The sequence below is a fragment of the Amia ocellicauda genome, chromosome 15 (genome assembly GCF_036373705.1).
Source record: "Amia ocellicauda isolate fAmiCal2 chromosome 15, fAmiCal2.hap1, whole genome shotgun sequence".
NCBI lineage: Eukaryota > Metazoa > Chordata > Actinopteri > Amiiformes > Amiidae > Amia > Amia ocellicauda.
The window spans coordinates 4,652,798-4,673,946 of NC_089864.1; the positions used below are offsets into that span (position 1 = coordinate 4,652,798).

The 21,149-nt window shown below is 46.5% G+C and overlaps 6 protein-coding genes across 6 annotated transcripts; 2 read left to right on the top strand and 4 right to left on the bottom strand.

Moving 5' to 3' along the window:
• Nucleotides 1-289: 289 nt before the first annotated feature.
• Nucleotides 290-800, bottom strand: LOC136771778 (histone H3). The gene has a single exon (XM_066724292.1). It carries the CDS (start codon nucleotides 745-747, stop codon nucleotides 337-339), a length of 411 nt encoding a protein of 136 aa, XP_066580389.1. The 5' UTR covers nucleotides 748-800; the 3' UTR covers nucleotides 290-336.
• A 55-nt stretch (nucleotides 801-855) lies between these two features.
• LOC136771777 (histone H1-like) lies at nucleotides 856-2,169 on the bottom strand. Its single transcript, XM_066724291.1, has one exon. It carries the CDS (start codon nucleotides 2,130-2,132, stop codon nucleotides 1,536-1,538), a length of 597 nt encoding a protein of 198 aa, XP_066580388.1. The 5' UTR covers nucleotides 2,133-2,169; the 3' UTR covers nucleotides 856-1,535.
• Nucleotides 2,170-3,660: 1,491 nt separating this feature from the next.
• On the top strand, nucleotides 3,661-4,718 carry LOC136771471 (histone H2A). Its single transcript, XM_066723804.1, has one exon. It carries the CDS (start codon nucleotides 3,688-3,690, stop codon nucleotides 4,069-4,071), a length of 384 nt encoding a protein of 127 aa, XP_066579901.1. The 5' UTR covers nucleotides 3,661-3,687; the 3' UTR covers nucleotides 4,072-4,718.
• Nucleotides 4,719-5,148: 430 nt separating this feature from the next.
• On the top strand, nucleotides 5,149-5,651 carry LOC136771470 (histone H3). The gene has a single exon (XM_066723803.1). The coding sequence runs from the start codon at nucleotides 5,194-5,196 to the stop codon at nucleotides 5,602-5,604; it is 411 nt and encodes a 136-aa protein (XP_066579900.1). The 5' UTR covers nucleotides 5,149-5,193; the 3' UTR covers nucleotides 5,605-5,651.
• A 1,193-nt stretch (nucleotides 5,652-6,844) lies between these two features.
• LOC136771472 (histone H2B) lies at nucleotides 6,845-7,495 on the bottom strand. Its single transcript, XM_066723805.1, has one exon. It carries the CDS (start codon nucleotides 7,477-7,479, stop codon nucleotides 7,108-7,110), a length of 372 nt encoding a protein of 123 aa, XP_066579902.1. The 5' UTR covers nucleotides 7,480-7,495; the 3' UTR covers nucleotides 6,845-7,107.
• Nucleotides 7,496-9,843: 2,348 nt separating this feature from the next.
• abhd16a (abhydrolase domain containing 16A, phospholipase) lies at nucleotides 9,844-19,998 on the bottom strand. Its single transcript, XM_066723692.1, has 20 exons — nucleotides 19,854-19,998; nucleotides 18,273-18,335; nucleotides 17,916-17,982; nucleotides 17,331-17,417; nucleotides 16,791-16,876; nucleotides 16,285-16,358; nucleotides 16,025-16,135; nucleotides 15,635-15,749; nucleotides 15,256-15,357; nucleotides 15,085-15,148; nucleotides 14,763-14,812; nucleotides 14,518-14,641; nucleotides 14,307-14,411; nucleotides 13,572-13,635; nucleotides 13,304-13,360; nucleotides 12,751-12,813; nucleotides 12,277-12,353; nucleotides 12,017-12,115; nucleotides 11,391-11,437; nucleotides 9,844-11,097 (listed from the first exon to the last, which is right to left on the bottom strand). Exons 1-20 carry the CDS (start codon nucleotides 19,953-19,955, stop codon nucleotides 11,014-11,016), a joined length of 1,641 nt encoding a protein of 546 aa, XP_066579789.1. The 5' UTR covers nucleotides 19,956-19,998; the 3' UTR covers nucleotides 9,844-11,013.
• Nucleotides 19,999-21,149: the final 1,151 nt, after the last annotated feature.

Consider the following 21,149-nt stretch of genomic DNA (forward strand, 5'->3'; position numbering starts at 1 on the left):
TATTACCCAGCGTATTTAAAGGGTACAAAGAGGCACAATTAAAAATCGGGGGAAATGCAATCTAGATATAAATAACAAACTGCAATGCACTGGCTTTGGGCAAGAGATCATTTTCTGTAGTTTTAGGACTACAGCGACCCGCTCATATAATAGTCCTATCGATGTCCTGTGGCAAATTAAAACGACCAAATATGCAGTTTTATCAACTTAAATAGCTGAGCGAAAGAGAAAAATAAATGGCTCACAGTGGAACACGGTCAAATGAAGGTTTGGCATTTTACAGACAGCGTGGCGGCTCTTAAAAGAGCCTTTGTGCGCCTGCGCTGCGGCGGCTGTCTAGGCGCGCTCTCCGCGGATGCGGCGGGCCAGCTGGATGTCCTTGGGCATGATGGTCACCCTCTTGGCGTGGATGGCGCACAGGTTGGTGTCCTCGAACAGGCCGACCAGGTAGGCCTCGCTGGCCTCCTGCAGAGCCATGACGGCCGAGCTCTGGAAGCGCAGGTCGGTCTTGAAGTCCTGGGCGATCTCCCGCACCAGGCGCTGGAAGGGCAGCTTGCGGATCAGCAGCTCGGTGGATTTCTGGTAGCGGCGGATCTCCCGCAGAGCCACGGTGCCGGGCCTGTAGCGGTGCGGCTTCTTCACGCCGCCGGTGGCCGGGGCGCTCTTACGGGCAGCCTTGGTGGCCAGCTGCTTCCTGGGCGCCTTTCCTCCGGTGGACTTGCGGGCGGTCTGCTTGGTTCTGGCCATTGTAGACGCGACTCGGCCGGGCGGAGGGAGAGGCGAGAGCCGCCCGAGCGCTTTATACACCGCGGCGCCGCGCTCGCTATTGGAGCAGAGCTCCTGCGCGCTGATTGGACAGCTGCTCTGCGCCTGCGCACGACAGGCGGGCTTTGTGCATATGCGGCTTTTTTTAAATGTGTTTAAATACATTTGATCAAAACCAGACTTGGGGTAAAGAAGCACAACATCACTGAAGCAATATGTCCGGTCAAATGCCTAGCAATACTGAGTTAATGTTTATACAACATGATGTGTTATGAGACTTATTTATGTGTGTTTGTATGATTGTGAGATTACGAGGTGGTCACACTCATTTGAACTGAAACATGTTATTTCCCTTTTCACATAATTCTCAAAAGCTAAAAGCAACTATACTCAAATGTACTGCAATTATACATATATGGGCTGAAACAAATGGCCCATACCGATGTGTCGTCCTATTTGGGTTTTATGAAATAAGGGGAAATCAAGTGTATGATTGTCGTCAATAACAGCGACACATCTGTCGAGGGGCCGCGATCAGCCGCTGTGCGGAGTTATTGTCAGACGTGACGTGTATCTACATACAACATACAAAACGTGCTTTCATGCATCTTTGTGCGGCGCTTAAAACTGCAATTTAAATCGGGATTAATAAGCCTCCAGTATATATCGTATTACTTTACACCTGTCAATAAACGAAACTTGCACTTTTAAGAGGATGTGGGTGGCTCTTAAAAGAGCCGTTGGGTTCGAGTGGACGCGAGTCGCATAATTCACTTCTTCGCAGCCGCCCTCTTGGCTTTGGGTTTGGCCACCTTGGGCTTGGCTGCCTTCACCTTCTTGGGGCTCTTGGTCTTCTTGGGCGCCGCCGCGGGCTTCTTCACCTTCTTGGGGCTCTTGGCCTTCTTGGGCGCCGCCGCGGGCTTCTTCACCTTCTTGGGGGACTTCTTGGCAGCCACAGTCTTCTTCACCGCCGTCTTGGGCTTCTTGGCCGCGACGGGTTTCTTGGCCGCCGGCTTCTTGGGTTTAGCGGCGACCTTCTTGACGGGCTTCTTCTCCTCGGTCTGATTCTTGTTCAGCTTGAAGGAGCCGGAGGCGCCGGTGCCCTTGGTCTGCAGCAGGGTCCCCTTGCTCACCAGGCTCCTGACCGCCACCTTGACGCGGGCCTTGTTCTTCTCCACATCGTAGCCGTCCGCGTTGAGGGACTTCTTCAGCGCGGCCAGGGACACGCCGCTCCTCTCCTTGGAGGCGCTCACGGCCTTCACGATGAGGTCGGCCACGCTGGGTCCGGTCTTCTTGGGCTTCGGGGCGGCCTTCTTCCTGGGTGCCTTGGCCGGCGCGGCGGCGGGGGCTGGAGCGGTTTCTGCCATGTCTGGTCCTGCGGGGTGATAACAATATCAGATGGAGGCGAAGCTGGCAGTCAGCGGCTCTTATAGGCAGAGTGAGAACCGTGTAGACTCAACCAGCGTCGCAGGCGCCGAGACAAACGCTCTCCGTTTGTGTTTTCTCTCCTGGATAAAGACCCCACGTTTAGCATGAAAACTGCCCCTCAGACGCCCCCAAAGCAACTTATACCACGAAGTGCGTCCACGCTTCACCGTGCATGCAGGAATACCTGTCAGTTTTGCGGAGGTTTTTAATTAGGAAGAGAATTGCCAGCCTCGTAAGAGCTGAACTGTCCTGAGCGAGTCGCATTTCTTCCCATCTTTCTCAGATTAAATCATCTGAACGCCACTGTGGACCGGACCGGACCGGCCTGCGCTCTTGGACACATCCACCCGAACCCGCTGCCGGATTTTAGCATCACAGCTGCTTTCACACCGCAGTTTAATCCCCTTTATGTGAGCCGTAACAAACACACTTCAGGTCCGCCCCAGCATCACCGACAAGTAATAAATAATTCATTTTTTTAAAACTCGTCACTAAACGATTTTAACAGTAATAAATAAATATGCTGCCGATCCAAAATGTACGTGTTTTAAACATTGGAACTAGAAATCACGTTTGAAAATCAAATCATAATGTAGCCAAATGAGTGCACTGGTTTTGCACTTGAATTGTGATTGTGAAATAAACGCCCCTTGATATTAATATTTGAACATGTGTTTCAATAATGCCATCGATACAATATATAGACTTTGCATAAGTGAAATATTGGCAACTGCATGTATTCTAATTCTTTGTTAATTTACTCTAAAATCTCTGCTCAGTAAACTATATTTTTGCATTGGGTAAATCTGTTCAGTTTTCCTTTGTAACAAATATATAACCTCGAAAAATAGCCAAAGATCCCAGATGATTGAATTAAAACGGGTTTTTTGATTGATGCGATCCCTTTGGAGAAAGGCTGGCCTTCCACTGGGCCATTTTGTTCGTTATGTCGCACACAGAATTGAAATAGTGTGATTGTATTGACTGTCTAATAATGTGTTATCCAGGGAGTCAGACCCCACACTGGTCTCGCTGTAGATGTATTCCAGTCGTCTGGTCAGTTTGCATCGCCTCCATTGAGACTTTGGCACTGTATACCAAATTCAACAAAGGGATTTTAAACTGGTTTGACAATAACAATAATAATAATTGTTGAAGGACTTACAGTGAATTCACTTAATGTTGATTTAAAAATAATTAATCAAGGGAATATTGTGTTCACGTTTAATATCACTTTTAAATTGGACACTACAATTCAAAGCAATAAATGGGTGATTAAAGACTAGCAGTAAGAGCGGACGGCACGACGCAGACGCTGAGCAGCAGCACTGCAACTCAAGTCCCTCCCTCGAATATTCAAATTACTCTCCGCAGGCTGCGGATCCTGGGCTGTGATTGGCTGCAATTCCGCCACCGAAGCCGCGGGAAAATGCTATAAATACAGCGCAGTGCGCAGCGAGGTTTTCACAGACGTCCCTGTACTGAACAGCAACTATGAGCGGCAGAGGAAAGACCAGCGGCAAAGCCAGAGCGAAGGCCAAGACCCGCTCCTCCAGGGCCGGGCTGCAGTTCCCAGTCGGCCGTGTGCACAGGCTGCTGCGGAAGGGAAACTATGCCCAGCGGGTCGGTGCCGGAGCCCCGGTCTACCTGGCCGCTGTGCTGGAGTACCTGACCGCCGAGATCCTGGAGCTGGCGGGCAACGCCGCCCGGGACAACAAGAAGACCCGCATCATCCCCCGGCACCTGCAGCTCGCCGTCCGCAACGACGAGGAGCTGAACAAGCTGCTGGGCGGCGTGACCATCGCCCAGGGCGGCGTGCTGCCCAACATCCAGGCCGTGCTGCTGCCCAAGAAGACCGAGAAGGCCGCCAAGAAGTAGAGGCTTTCTTCTCCAGTCTGACGCCCCGCTTTAAAACAACCCAAAGGCTCTTTTCAGAGCCGCCCACACTTTCTCCAAATTGCAATGATCTGTGCTGTGCTGTGCGGTGCGGTGCCTTCGTGCCGCAGAGCGGGTTGTGTCGCACAGTGCACTTCTGATATAAGAGCCGGATTGTAGGCCGACTGATGTACTCATGTATTTCTTTTGTATCCTTACGCAGACACGATTATTTTCAGCTTTACCTATTTATAATTTTTCTATTACAGTTTATACATTTCTCCCCCGAGTATTTTATAACATTTTGAAGTTACATTGCTTCAGGATTATGTTACACAGGAACTGCGTGCTAATGTGAGGATGGAGCGCAGGACAGCAGCTCAAGTCATTGTTGTCGCGGCTCGACAGCCGTCCAATGAGCGCCCGGGACGCTGCCACCCAATAGGAACGGGCGTCTCTTAATGCAGGCCTCGGCGCCTGCGCGGCACCATTGTGTTTGAGTTACAATGTTTCCATCAATGTAAAGGAGGGACAATCTATAACAGCCCTGATCAGTTTCAGTGCTGACATTGGCACTCATATAGGTGCTCTAAGGATTTAAGCGAGGCGGTCTGCTAATAAATACAAAATAATAATAATAAACAGCTTTGTTCTATAGTATTTTAATACATGACGGGCTGCTGACTGACACACACGCTTCCCACATCAGCTTTATGCACAGATGTTTTTCTCTTCTCCGTGCCAAAATGGTTTATTTACTTAATGTTTCACTCACTTTATTGTAGACCGTGTAAAATATTTGCAGGTCTATATTTATTTTACTTTATTGTATCTATGCGTTTTATTTTGCTGTACGTTTGTTGTATGTTTGCCAGTCTGTAAAGCGCTCTGTGGCCACCCTGCGAAGGGCGCTATACTAATAAAAATGGATTGATTGATGTCCAGCGGGCAGAGACGGCAGAGAAGCCACGGCGCCAAGTTCAACCCGCCGGTCGTGCGCAGGCGCAGAGCAGCTGTCCAATCAGCGCGCAGGAGCTCTGCTCCAATAGCGAGCGCGGCGCCGCGGTGTATAAAGCGCTCGGGCGGCTCTCGCCTCTCCCTCCGCCCGGCCGAGTCGCGTCTACAATGGCCAGAACCAAGCAGACCGCCCGCAAGTCCACCGGAGGAAAGGCGCCCAGGAAGCAGCTGGCCACCAAGGCTGCCCGTAAGAGCGCCCCGGCCACCGGCGGCGTGAAGAAGCCGCACCGCTACAGGCCCGGCACCGTGGCTCTGCGGGAGATCCGCCGCTACCAGAAATCCACCGAGCTGCTGATCCGCAAGCTGCCCTTCCAGCGCCTGGTGCGGGAGATCGCCCAGGACTTCAAGACCGACCTGCGCTTCCAGAGCTCGGCCGTCATGGCTCTGCAGGAGGCCAGCGAGGCCTACCTGGTCGGCCTGTTCGAGGACACCAACCTGTGCGCCATCCACGCCAAGAGGGTGACCATCATGCCCAAGGACATCCAGCTGGCCCGCCGCATCCGCGGAGAGCGCGCCTAGACAGCCGCCGCAGCGCAGGCGCACAAAGGCTCTTTTAAGAGCCGCCACGCAGTCCGAGAACAGCAAAGGTCTTATTTGAGGGGTTTCAGGATGTTTAATGGCCTTCATTTATAACATTTAACGACTCTAATAACGGCAGTGCATTGCTTTGGTTTATTTTACACATTTAATGGTAAAGGCCTTAACCTTTTATTATTGCACATCTGATACTCGTCTCAAGTGCTTCACTGCTACTAAGACCAATCAGAATTAGTGATGGCAGTTCGAGTCACTGGAATTAATTGATTAATTTCGTTCATTTCATTCCCTGATTCAGTGACTCGCACTAATGCAGCCGGATCAGGACGGGTTACATAGACTTCAACCGGCAAGAACGAGTCGTTCACTGCACACCACAGAAGCCTGGAAAAGTCTGTATTTGACTGGATTAAGTTAAATACAGTTGTGACAAATATGTTTAAAATCCCGGAGATAACAAATTTGAAGCATTTACATTATTTACCAAACACGATTAATCTAATTAAATGTAATATATTGTACAAGGGCGTCTGCTAAGAAATAATAATATTACATACATGTCTTACGCATAGGTGTATCTCAGTTATTATTAATATTAATAATAGTTATTATAGGTAATTGTGTTGATTTACCTCAAGATTACTTGACTTTTATGTGTATAAAACATTACAAAAACAGACCTCAGCGATTTATTATATATTTTTGTTTTGTTTGGCAGACGTACCCAATGAAAACTGACAGTAATACACACACACATTATGTACAGTAAATATTGCATAAACGTCTAATCTCATTTTCTGACAGTAGTCTATACTCGGTCTGGATTATGTGACCGACGCCATTTTGGCTCTTACATATGTCTTTGTTGTGCACTAAACAAGAGGGAATTTGGAAACAACATGGCGCACACGGTCTTCAGTTTCATAGCACTCAGAATGAGTCGCTCAGAAAGAACGAATCGTTGGCGAACTACTTACTTCTGTTGTGGAAGTGAGAGGGCTCGCCCGAAGACAAACAGCGTGCAGAACATTTTCAAACCATCAATTAGAAAAATCCATATAGAAGTGTAAAATCTATATACACAGCTCTGAAAAAATAACCATTTAATATAGATTTCTGAACTGGGAGTGGTCTCAACTTTTTCCAGAGCTGTATATATATACACATCCATATCCATATCCATAAGCAGAGAACATTGGGGTTCATTGAGAAAACTAACACGTTCTTGAATTCCTCAATGAAGCATCACATTTATTTTGCAGTCAGATATTAGAAAGACATGGATTCCCTTTTGCATGAAGACATTGTAAAATGTACATCCAACCAGCCTACCCAGCGCTTTTTCGTAAGTCCTCCCACAACTGCCCGCACCATGTAAACCATCACGGACACAAACGCGGCGGACGGCTAAACCAACATGGCGTCTCTTTTGCCGACAGGGTGGCGGCTCTTAAAAGAGCCTTTGTGGCGCCGCTGCGGCCGCAGTTACTTGGAGCTGGTGTACTTGGTGACGGCCTTGGTGCCCTCAGACACGGCGTGCTTGGCCAGCTCTCCGGGCAGCAGCAGCCGCACGGCGGTCTGGATCTCCCGGGAGGTGATGGTGGAGCGCTTGTTGTAGTGCGCCAGGCGGCAGGACTCGCCGGCGATGCGCTCGAAGATGTCGTTGACGAAGGAGTTCATGATGCCCATGGCCTTGGAGGAGATGCCGGTGTCCGGGTGCACCTGCTTCAGCACCTTGTACACGTAGATGGCGTAGCTCTCCTTCCTGGACTTGCGGCGCTTCTTGCCGCCCTTCGCCGCCGTCTTGGTCACGGCTTTCTTGGAGCCCTTCTTCGCGATGATCTTGGGTTCAGGCATGACTTCACTGCGCGCTCAGGAGGAGAATGACGCCCAGCGCCGTCAGGCCGCTATTTATACGAGCCGTATGCAAATCAGCCTGAGCTGCAGACAAAGCCGCTCATTGGTGCTTCTCCATCGTCAATTTCTATTGGCTGTAGTTCAATTTCAACGGCCGATTTGAATTATTTGATAATGGAGGGACATTTATTTTGTCTATTTGTTTGAGATTTTATTTTTGGTTTTGACTAAATTACATACATTTCACACTCACGTTTTATGACTAAAAATGTAATGTAGGCGAGAAGAAGCGTGTTATTTGCATACACTTATTCATATAACATATGTTTGTGTGTGCATGTGCGTGTGTATTCACCGATGTGATTGTTAAATTTCATTAATTACAAAATACGGGCTTGCCAATTTCCAAGTAAATTGGTGAGAGCAGTTCAAGGTAAACTGCACTCATCTTCCAAATAAGTATTAAGAAAACTCAATCTATTAAATATATTAAAGCAGAACAAGTACGAGGTATATAAAGACATTAATTTAAATATTTCATTATAGCCTACACACCCGTATATATTCAATACAATGAGTTGGCTAAACAGTACATTTGACTAGACTATTGCAATGGGCAGTTTCTAGCGGCAGATGAAGGGCATCAGCCGGAACAATGAGCCGTGACGCGCCGGGGGTCTGGAGAATAGCAGTGCGGCTGCGCAGAGGCGAGCACTCACGCCTCCGTGGGACTCCGCGCCTGCTGTGCTCGCTGTACAAAACACTGGTGACTTGCGTTGCTTGGGTTTCATGAGCTGTGTAAGTAACAAGCGCTAATATACATTAAAACTAAAATTGCAGCAGTAAGTGAGTTACAATTGTATTAACTTTCTGTAGCTTTATAGTGACAACTTATTTTTATTATTATTATTTATTTATTTTTTCCCCACACACTTGTTAAAAAGTGTCACATTTTAGTTCACAGGAAGCAGTGTTGCAAGATCAGGTCCATAGTATAATTTAGAGGCTAGATACATTTGATGGGTGGATTCATTGACAATTAAAATAAACTCCTTTAAATTCAATCAAACCTGTACATAGGCACAAAGTATTAACGCGTATATGTGTCATTATTACCTAAATTATTGATATATCAAACATTTGTTTTATTGTTTTTAGGATGGGGTGTGTAAGGAAAATTGTTTATTTCCTATATATTTTAGATATTGTATAACATAAATTAAGTCTATAAAAGTTGATTGAAACCTCGTTCATTTAAATTGGGAATGTGCTGGGAGAATTTCTCTGTGCTCTTGAGCTGCGTGATCAATTCATGTAGAATGACTAACATGAATATACCTGGATGAGGGTGTCTGCCAATAAATAAATAATAATGACACAGCCTCTGATTAAATCCATGCCATTGCCTCCTGGACTGGAGGTGTGGACTGTGCTCAAGGTCGAGCCGGTGGAGTAAGAGTGGCTCTGTGAAGAATGGTTCAACCAAGCAAGCTTATTTGTACAACTGTCATTCTTTATGCAATTATTGCTTAACTGGTCATATTTGTATCCTACATTTAAAAACGTTAGGGATAGGTATGTTGATCTGATTATTTTAAAACATAACTAATGAAAAGAGGAACATTTTTCCATACAGGCGTCAACTGTGACTATAATAGCGTTGGATGCATTGTAAAGCCATTGTAAAACTTGGTTTCTGTACACAAACGAGCACAGAAAACAAAAGCAGCAGCGCGTTTACCCTTCGCATGTACTTTATTATTTTCCAGAAGGATACAACTGTTCAAAAGGACAACACCCAGGGTGTTCTCGGATCAAACCGATAGAGTTCACTGTTGCGCATGCTTGAGAGTTGCATTAAACCCAAACCGCCCACTTTCTGTTTTAAACAAATAGTTATTTTTGCCAAGGAGGAGAGTGCAGGTTGGACAGATATATAGGCCTTATCCATATTTCCATTAAAGACAGGTATGGACTGCAGTTCTATTCGTGATGCTCAACTAATGCAGTAGAATGAATTAATAATAGTACTGTGGTGAGTATGGCTGAAAATTCAACTCATAACTAACTGCTAAGAGATCTTGGGGGGCTTCTGAACAAGGCCACCACACACCCCCTGGCACTGTAAAATGCAATGACAAAAATCTTAATTAAATCCATCTAATTAGAACTTGGATTTATTTGTGAATGTTTCATTCATTAACAGCTTTTAATATGGTGGATTGGTCCCGTTCTGTTTGCTTCCATTGCTCAGTGCTAGTATTGACATATAATTTGTGACAATTTATTTATTGAAACAAAACTTTGACTGCCAGCTCAGACTGGAGTTCATTTGCAATGATAAAATGGAGGAGAAAAAAAAAATCTATATGTAATGGGTTTACTTTAATAAATTGAATAAAATACAGTACTCAATCTCAAGAGTTCAAAAAAGGGCATTAAAATATTCAGCCAACATACTGGGATTAATATGCAACTTTAAAAATTGATCCATTCTCGTGATACAATTATACACTTCTGGGTCAGGTTTTCCCAAAAACACAAACAAAACAAGAACGCATCTTAATTTAGTTATTTGGCCCACTAGAAAGTCACTTTTGTTTCCATGTGTATTCCAAATATTAGGAGTCAACAGAGAATGCACTTCATGGATAACCAGAAAGATGGATTCAAGTTTTTTTTTTCCTTGACAATTATTCCATCAAGATAACTCTGGTGAGAAAAAGAACAAACAGACACCTTTCCAAGCATTCCATGTGACCACAGACAGACAAGGTCAACGAATTTTGGCTTTTCCAATAAACCTTGCCGACACCGACGCACGTTGTAGCCAAAACAGTGCAGAGTGAGAAAAAAATAGACAAAATAAACGAGATGGGGCGGCTGGGTGAACTGCAAAGACAGGCTGAACAAGGTAGGCAGAAATTACGATGGAGATCATTGGTCATCTAGGCAAAGTACGGTGGCTCATTGCAAATTGAGTCTATGAACAATTAAAAGTATAAATTAAGTATTTAGGACATGATTACCAGAATCTCAGAATTACCATTCCTGGATCTTATGATGACATCAAAGTTGCAGCTGACCAGGAGTCAAAATCCCTGAGATTAATTACCCAGTGATCACAACATCAATTAATACATGTGTGTGTGTATATACATAAATAAAAGTATTTAATCTAATTCTTGCTCATGACCTGTGGGAGCCCTTATGCAAAGCCGGGCACACTGGAGACGGATGTTAAACACTGGGCTCCATGCAAAGCCACAATGTACACCCTGTCAGCCCATCCAACAGAACCCAGTGCTTTGGTTATTGTTGTTGTGTGTAGTTTTTCAGGAGGCGACAGTCACTCACCCTCTCGAAAGCAGTTACAGAAAAAAAAAAAAAAAAAAAAAAGGTTTTGTTTTATACATATATAGATATACGTTACAGACTAGGGGAGCAGCTGAGCAGACGACAGAAAACACCCAGGATGCTTCAAGTTCTGTATTGCCACCTTCTCCCCCCCCCAACCCCGGTCCATCCGTCGCGCTATAATCTCCATGGCGAGTGGAACTCTGCGTAGGGCAGCGGAGTGCAGTGCGTGGTGTCGAAGTTCCTCATGTACTTCCGGGCCTGAAAATATATAAATATAAAATAATTCCCAGAAATTACAAACAGGTTAAGGGGGGGTGGGTAAGCCTTTCAACTTTTATCTTATCTTTCAAAACAGGTCGTTAATATTGCATTGACAGTTGCAGTACCCCACAAAGCCTCGCTACGTCATCATTTGAGAAACTGCAACATTTCATGAATTCAATTCAAAATTGCTGGTTGTACTCAGAACTACATCATGTTAAAGCAACCGTTCTAGCTGACCACGCGGGCCAAAGGCATCCAAGCCCAGGTCAAGGGTCAAAGTCACTCACCAGGAACAGAGCCAGCTGTCTCCGTCCTTCCGAAGTCATGTCCTCACCTAGACCCCAACCAAAAAATTCCCCGGTTCAATCCATTGATGTATTTAAGTTAATACTGCACTCTTTCAAGTGACCGGAACATTATTTTCAGTCCAATACATTTCTCTACAACAAGTTACTAATTAACACAGAAAAGAGCATGTAGCAGTCACAACTCGGTAGAGAAGAAAGGACTGTGGTTAGTTTTGCAAGATGTTGTAGAGTTTATAGATTTGGTTATCTGCCAAGTAATTAACAGGAAAAAGACGGAAAGAAAAAAGGAATGAAAAGAAAAGAGGAAAAAAATGTGCTAGACCAGTTAAACAATTAACTTCTTCAATTAAGGGAATTCGGGTCATTGAGAGCTGAAAAGTGTAGTTCATTTTCTTTATGTCAAACCTCTACATAACGTAATTTCACAAATCATCTGCTTAATTGGTCACTTTAAAATGGTTCCAGGTGTAAGAGATTGATATTTAAAGGTGACCTATGAAACCTGTTGGATAGGGGCCCTCGAGGACTGTGTTTGGGCAGCACTGTGCTGGACTATTTTTATTGTTCACATCTTGTTGCGAGAGTTTGGCGGTTCTCCGACTCACCGACGCTCCAGGGAAACTCTGTGGCGAGGTCTGTCTGGTAGGACTGGAGGACCGAGGTGCACCAGTCATCGTCCACCTCATAGCGGCTGTACACCGAGGCTGCAGCCAATCACAGAGCGACAACAATGAACAGCTGCAGCAGGACGCTCATGTAGCGAGTGAGCGGACTTCAGTGTCAGGCTGGGTTGGGATGAAGGCCATCCATCTTTTGTTACTTCAAACCCGAGGAGTGTTTTTTATTTTCCTCTCTTTGCTCTTACCTTCTTCGATGTTGGTGCCGGCCCCCAGCCACTCTCTCACCGCACGTATCCCGTCCTCGGTCATCACCTTGGGGTATCTGTAAAGGAGACGCACTCAACTGACGCATTCAGGAAGGCAGGGAAGGTGGAAGTCTGTGCCAAGCAACACAGGTTCAAGTCCTGTAGACGCTTCACAACAGGACTGCCATTCAGAACTCTTCTTAATATTATTGTCATCATTATTACATTCACTTGGCTGATGCCCTTATCAAGAACTAACTACATGGCTTCCTATTGCTCTGATTATGCAAATGAGGAGCCAATTCAAGGCCCAATTAAGTAACCGGGAGCTCAGCTTGAACTCAATTCAGCAGGACAATAAATGACAGTGTGGCGGTGGCTCAGCCGGTCCTGATAGCGGCCGAGTCGACCAGCAGGTGTGGCGGCTGCACAGAAAACATCTTCACTTCAAAGCGGGAGAAAATAAATCCTCACCTGAACTGCAGGAGCCTCAACAGCAAGTCATTGCCCCGGTTTGACATGATGTCCTCAGGGCCTCTGTTGAGAGAAAGAAAGGCATTTCAGTTTCATTTTATTTTTAAAACAGCTGGAGTTTTAAAAGTGTTCTCTTATCTTCAGTGGTGAAACTGAGAAATATCAATAATTTTTAGAGCTGGCTGGGTCAGTGCTGTAGAAAGCTCAGCCCCGGGGATGCGACAACTACAAACCACCGCCTGCACAGAAATCAGTCAAGTGGCAGTCAAACGTGTACACGCCCCTCCCTACGAACTCAGGTCAGTCACATGAAATTAGTACAGCTGTCTCCAGGGCCAAATTACAAAATGCAGCTGATAAAATAAGTACAGCTTCAGGAAAAAATAAGCATAAAACTAAACAAAACGCCCAATCAGAGTCTACACTTATGGTGAGTCAATAGCACAGTGTAAGCTATCAACTGAGAGAAAAAACGTATGTAAAGGCAGATCCCGCGTCCCAGTGAGCCAGTGTGAACCGACTGGGACACCTGACAAGCGAGGCCCAGACTCACGAGGTGGTGATGATCTCGTCCTTCGTTCTGCGGATCAACAGGACCGGACCCTGGTACCTGCAGAACATAAGGAGGGAGGACTGAAGCGAGAGAAGACCCAACTGCAACCCGCACCGCCATAGGGAGGACCATGAACAATCACTTTAGGGGCTGCGTTAGCTCCCCTTTCAGAATTTGATAAAGGGAAGAGGCCGTGCAGCCTGGCAGCTCGCTGTGTCATTTGGCTGCTGTGTATGAATCCAATCAGATACACACGGACAACTCTTACTTGCACAGCTGATCTGCGTTGTTCAGGTTCATATACTGCCTCACTGTCCGGGTGACCAAGGACCCTAGAGAGGAGAAGGAAGAGGCAGGTTATTTCTAAACCCATTCAAATTCAGGAACATTTTCAAGCAAATTAGACTTCATTTGCTCATTTATTTTGGTGAATCAACTCCCTTGACTCCATATGAAGGACCACACCAAGAATACGTCTGTGTTGCGTACACAGGGACGTCACTCGCTCACTGTGACCTGGCTGCACGGCGCAGCGTTAGGTGCGACGAAATGGGAATGAACAGAAAGGAATCCATTCACTTCAAGCCAGACCACCAGACTTAAAAATGGGTTAGGCCTGCAACTGTAGTGTTTCTTTAATCTGTAGATATAACATTTTAAGTTTTGAACAATTTGAATTCTTCATAATTTCATACTCAAACAAACTAGATTAATTAAAATAATAAATAAGGGGTTGGATTCCTGGCACGTGTTAGAGGCACCTTGTAATTACGACCCCGAGGAGGAAAAGATCAACAAAAAAACAGGCAATTTGACCTCTTATCCTAAAAACAACTTCAGTTCAGTCTTTAAGACCACAGTTGGAACGACAATCATCAATCCCATCAGCCCCTGGAGGAGCGGACCTGTCCAACCCCGTGCTATGGGAGTCTAAACAGATGCTGCTTGTGGGAGGCCTATTGGTGATGGACAGGGGGCGCCCAGCCAGGGGAGCAGTTCTTACTCCAGCTCTCGGGCATGACTTTGAGGGCGAGGGGCAGGAGGTCATCGAAGGAGGCGTCCAGGACCAGAGCGCGGATGTCTGGGTAGGACATGGCGGCCCAAGTGGCTGTGGATTGGAGAGACAGACAAATGAACACAGTTTATTTACGGAGTGGGACACCACCGCTGTAGAGCACACCGGCCCACAAGTCTCCTCAAGAGCGCAGGCCTACCTGTGAAGCCACCGATAGACCAGGCGTAGATGATGATGTCGTCCAGCTTGAAGCCCAGCCTGTGGATGGCGTACTGGACCACCACGTCCATGGCGTTGGCTTCGTTCTGGGGGAACGGCACTCCCTGGAAACAGCGTGGTGAAAAAATGCCATGCAAGATTAATATTGGGGGGAAATGACAGGAATTGAATATGGAAAAAGAAAAAAAAAAACGGGGGTAAGTACTAAATGTCCTCAGAGCTTACCGTGCTGCCGCCAAAGCCAGGGTGATTCCAGCCCAGCACGGAGTAGCCCCCTGTGTGGAGTAAAGAAAGCAGATGTACGGTGCAGAACACTCACAGCAGCTCGGGGGCTCGTTTGCCAGTTTTGAATGTTGAAGAAGGAAGATGAAAGAACCCCCCCCCAAAAAAAGGAGGAGAAAGACACAAAAACAAAGCAAAAGGAAAGACAAATCAAACCATCAATCCATTAAGCTAATGTATTAAAATAAAGAAAAAAATGCAAAGAAAAAGAGGAAGACCAAAAAAGAACGAACAACGGACAGAAATAAAACGGGCAGGCCGGTACCTTCCAGTGGTGTGTTCATGCAGCCGACCTCATAGAAGCCCGCGTTGCCTTCGCAGCAGATCACCTGCAGGAGCACAAACAACCCAGTGAGAAACCACCCCAGTAACCACACCCAGCTCCACTGAGGGGCCCCTAATGGACCCCATACCTCCCTTCGAATGAAGCACCCACCAGCGTGTGCCCCTGCTCCCCAGCTCCCATCCTTCGGTCCACAAACATGGTGTCAATCTCGTTCCCATCGCAGGCCACCAGCTTGGCCCGCTCTCCATCGAACTGGAGCGCAGTGTGATGAAAGAAAAAGGGGGGAATGAGAACTTATGGGGCTGTGGCAGTAATATGGTCTCAGCAGATGGTACAGCAGTGTGATTGAGGCACAGGGGACATGCGATCAGTTAAAGTTACAAGACATTGTGGCCCCACTAGGAGGCGATGGACACTGAACGATGACAGAGGGAACGTTTCCGGTCATTTTATTGCAAAAAACACGGTTGGTGACCCGTTTAACATCAGATTTTTTGTTTATTCGGGCACCTGGGGTCCTGGGACGTACCTCTTCGACGAGCCGGGCTTGGCCCTGCTGCAGCATGGGCCTCATGGCCTTCTGCAGGAGACACACGGAGCCCGGGTACAGCATGCGGCGCCCGAAGGAGTGGGCGATCAGGTAACTGAGGACAGACACACACTGCCTGATGAATATAGCGCCCCGCTTTCACACAGGGAGCCCACACTAGAAGCCAGGGTGTAGTATGTATAGTGTGTTTACGTTGTGCAGTGTGTAGTTTGTATAGTACACAGTGTGTATTGTGTATAGCGTAAGTGTGTATAGTGTTCAAAGATGGATTTTCTAGAGCTCTACACCAACCCAGTATCCCTAATCACCCTAATATATTCAGTCACACCAATTACCCCAGTCCTCCCTGTCCCACCCCAGCCCTCTTACCTGACGAGCTGGCAGGGCAGTTTGCGCACTGAGCTCAGGAGGCTGTCTGCAGCGCCTCTGTGTTTGGGCTCCGACTTCAGCAGGGAGACGCCTCCCTTGGTCAGCTCCTTCCTGGGAGAGTGGAGCCGGGACACAAGCAGGTGAGACCCTCCCGCAGACCAGTGCTCTCCACTACAACACCGCCGAGACTCACAAAGACAGGTCTTCCACCAACCCCACCAACAAATAAAACAGGCCCCGGCCGCCCTGTATGAGCTGACCTGCTGCTCACGTCACTCCAGTTGAAGTCCACCGGCCAACTGCGGAAATCGAAGTTAAAGCAGGCCAACTTTTTCTGAGGGAAAGAGAAAGGAGTTTATATATTAAAACAAAGTTACATAGTTGCACTCAGCCGTCCAGCAGGAATGTCCATCACCAGCCAATCAGCTTCAGCCCATTCCTCTGGTACCACAAAACAAACTGCCGCACAGCGTTCGCTCTCACAATAACCAATCGGTACGGTGGAGAGCGGTACAGCGCAATACACCAATCACTGTGTCCAATTCTTGAGAGACCGCAAAAATCACTGCTCTTCTGGTTTCCATTCTAGATCGGAGCCACTGACTCCAGGGGACTGATGAACAGTCGCACCATAAAGGGGGCGGAGCCGACTCCTCCACCTGTAGGCAATTGGCTGCTGCTGCATAGTTTACAAAGGACGCCACACAGAAGCCCGATTGGCCCAGTAAATCCTGCAGTCAGCAAATCCCCAATTCAAGCCATGTACCTTGTTCTCAGACCGGTTGTTTCTCTTGGTCTCTTCCAGGATTGTGATGAACTGGATGTACTCTGGATTGGTCCATCGTCCGATTCCTAAACACAGGGATTCCTTATGAAAAAGCTAAATCGATCTCACAACCACAATGAGACTTCATTTATCGTGTTACGCCAGTGCTCTCGAACCCTGCCCTGGTACAGCCAGCAGGCAGGGAAAGCAGGAGGCACGGCCAGTGGGGTTCAGGGTTCAGGTTCAGTATCACCTGTATCAGGCTTGGGGCCCAGTGCACTTGCATCTGGTTGCCAACCCTGGGGTTCTGACTAATTCAGGCCACCAACTTAGCATGATATTTGTTTATGTTGTTTGTAAATATTATATATAATGAAGATTTATTGAAATCAGACAGTCAGTGGGGCAGTCAGTGTATCAATCAGTCTCTGTATCAGTTCCCTTGCGCTACATAATTGGGGAGCTTTTTGCGTCTTTGTACCGAGTGGCATTCTGCACCCTTCCCCAGTAGGTGGCCTCCTCTTTCACAGGACCACTTACCCCTCAGACACGCAACTCCCACAAGGACGATCAGAAGAGTGCCGACATACTGCCCCACCGGCACCAGCTTGGAGCTGCAGATGTACCCTGAAAGGCAAGCAGGACTGGTTTATAAAGACACCCAAAGTTCAGGAACTACAGAGCAGCATTTCAAACATAAATATCCATTTCAATTCACATGAACACTAACCAGCCTATTTCCTAGTAAGTATTAAGATCTTGAATGGTTTTGTCCTTTTATACAGCCTCATTTTCGGCAAATGCATACACACACATATGTAGAGATAGATAAAAGAGGAAGAGATAGAGCCCTAAATAGGAAATACACGTTAGTGTTTAACTGTGGTTCTTAATTCACAGTGACAATTCGAGTTTCGCTGCAGCTGCATATACAAAACAGACACATGCTTGCACACATGTATATATGTTTAAACTGCATATATTTTCTGAAGCCACTTTCAGCCAACAGATTTAAATTTAATTTAATGTCGAATAGTTTGTTTATTTCAGATCCCACAATCATAATACAAGAGGAAAAACAAATTCAATATAAATCATAAAGCACCCGATTCAGCATCTACCTACCTTTCCTGTAGAGGTAGAACACAAGCAGGGGAGACGTGTAGTAAGAGAGAGACCACAGAGCAGATGCCTGTAAAACAAAGAAAAAAATAATAATACAAAAACACTTAATAAAACACCGACCCAGAGCCATCTGCAGGGAGACACTACTGATATGACAACTCAAGCAATATTTGGGAGTTACAGTAGGGTGCAGTGAAGTTCCTGAATGCTTACAATCAATAGTAACCAGGAATTAAGACCACGGTGTTAACATTAATTTACAAAAAAAGTCAGGGAAAAAACTAAAAGCCACCAGACCGGATCCGAAGTCAGAATGGACTATATGATAGTCTTAATCTCACAGAGACGGATACGTACCCAGCCGAGGATGCTGTCTGTGTGCTTCTCAAGGGCCTTGGCCTGATAGGTCCATCCCTGTTGCTAGGAAACCAAAGTAGAGAGAACAAGACCGTCAGCGAGGAGAGGGAACCTAGCAACCGGGGTCAAGGGACCAGGCTGCCAGGGTTCAGAGTCTGCTATGGAACGGAAGTCAGAGAAGCTCCCGAGGCACAGCAAAATAAAGACAGTAGTATGTGTATCACCATCATTAGCCTTTGTTGATCCACTGCTGGATGTAGGCCTCCTCAGGACAAAGACACACAAAACATGTCTTCCTATCTGTACATTTGTCACACTGAGAGCCCTCTATGCCCACAGTCCATCCACCGCACCGATTTGGAGGATTTGCTATAGATGGAACAGCTGTGGCCCCCTGAACCTGCAGGCACCTGAGCAGCCACAGGAACAGAGAGCCACATTTGCCCCTGCCAGTCCGCCCACTCCCCACCTACACAAGCAATCGGAGAACGCGAGTTTAACCCAAAACAGACCCAATGACGGCAGCTTCTGACTGGGACGCGGGCAGCGGTAACCGAAGAAGGACAATGCAGTGCCAGGTTTGCAGAGCGATCATTAGCTGTTGGGAAGGTGACCTAGTGATTGCAAGGGGGCAGGTCAGATTACCCTTATCACTGTTATTAGACCGAGCTGAAGAGAGCTGCATCTCCCATTGCTGTGATGGGAAACAGGCTTAACACTTGCCAGCACGCCCCTTTCAGAGAGCGAGAGGAGGCTCTCTAATAACAGATGCAGGGCCAGGTTTTCAGAGGGAAGAGGGAGATGAAAGCCTATCTGTTATCATAGGAAAGGGCCTCAATCATCCTGAAGGGTCGGCAGCACCAGAGACTGGAGGAATCTGACATGCTCCTTTAGGTAGCTCAGTTTTCAGTGTAATAACAAAGTTGCCTTTTAATAAATGATTTTTGGGATCACCTTAAAATCAACATCTTTAGGAAAATGCAACCACCACCACAACAGCATTAATAATAATTACACCTCCAATGTCTGCCTGTGCCAATGAAACGACACTGCAGTGAGACGGGCAGTCCTGTCTGATCATGCACTGTGAACAATCCGGAAATACAGTCTCCAGTGCCGGGTATGAGCTTCCTTGTGCAACTCAGATTATAGACCTGACCCTCTGCTGTTTCTCCACTGACATGATCTCTATATTCCCGCAGTGCTGGATGACGTCCCAGTGATACAGTAACTGACAAGCATGTGGAAAACAAACCCAGCGCGTCATTACACGTCTGTTTATTTACTACTGAGGTGCTTCTTCAGGTAAAGGTCTCTCTCACCTGAACCACTGCACGAAGTACATAAAATAGAGATTTACCAGCCAAGCAAAGCACATATGCTCCCCAGCTCCCACGTCAATCTAAATCGATGATATCCCTGCAACGTCGTTTAAAACACAGCATCACTAAGATTGTGTAGTGGAGGCAGCTTGTGGGTGTTACTCTAAAGCAGCGACAACACGTAAACAGACCGATACAAAGAGCCTGTCACCCGTGCACCTGACCCAAAAACCGGCGGTGAACCAGGTCATAGTCTCACCCTCACTGGACCCGCTCGGCTTGGCTCGGCGCTCCGGTGAATCCTGCTCAATTTGGGCCCGAATACACAACGCCACCATAGCTGCACCATCGCGCCGGCCATTCTTCCTGGGTGACTAAGTACGGCAAGCGGGGAGGGAACGAAAGCACAGCATCGGGTGGCTCCGAGTGTATCCGGTCAAAGGCATGAAACGCGAAACCTAAAATGTCAGTGGTCACGTTGAGCGAGGTTCCTGCGTAGATGCAAATTGGTCTGTATCTAACATCTCCTGTAATATAGGATTCTATCAACCTAAAAATACACCCGTGTGACGCTTATTTGATATCGTATAACATTTTTCTTTCCTTCATCTGATGTAATGTAAGCTGTTTTAAATTTCTCCAAACTACTGGATCAATGGTGTGGGCAAAACAGGGACAAACCGGTGCACAGCCTAGGCCAGTCCAACCCAGGGATCTTTTAAATGAACAACACTGAATTTACCTAATGTATTTTCAATCTTTCTGAAGCCTATATCAATTCAATCAATTTATATTTGTATAGCGCCCTTCACAGGGTAGCCACAGAGCGCTTTACAGAGTGATAAACATACAACAAAAATACAGCAAAAAAAATAAAAAAATAGACCTTTAACATTTTAAATGAACTCAAATAAAGTAAACCAACACTGAATGGATAGTGTATAGGAGAACATAAATCTGTGGGAGTCCACAGCTTACCCTCCAGGTAATAACTACATAAGTTTATAGAACTATGTGATATTGCAACAGTGGCCGTTTATTTCAAGACTAATTGTTTAGACTATTTAAAGCTAACTTCCATGTGTCAAACCAATGTTTTCCCCTGGTCTGTTGACCTGCTGCATGTACTATTGAACTGAACTGAATTGAACTATTGAACTATTGCTGAACACCATTCTCGCTTGAAGTGGCACACAAATAAATGTTTTTGCTTTTAATCCACACTTGACATCAGCTGTTGACTTCCTTTAATCTTCTTTTTTGACTGAAGGGGAAAAACGATTAATTCAATTATGGCTTGTGTCCCCCCAGCTTTGCACCACTGATATGTAATTGATTGTCTCAGAACGTCACAGGCAGCTCCCCCTGAAACATCTCTTACTGTACACTGCAAGACTGGACCCTTCGTAATGCTTTATCATTTCTTAATCATACAGTACAACCCCCGGAAGAATAGGTTTTGTTTTTAAAGGACGTCTCCCTCACGTAATAGTCGCTGGAATTCACAGTACATGTGACACATCCAGACGGTGGCTGCTCCCATCGCCGAGGCCCT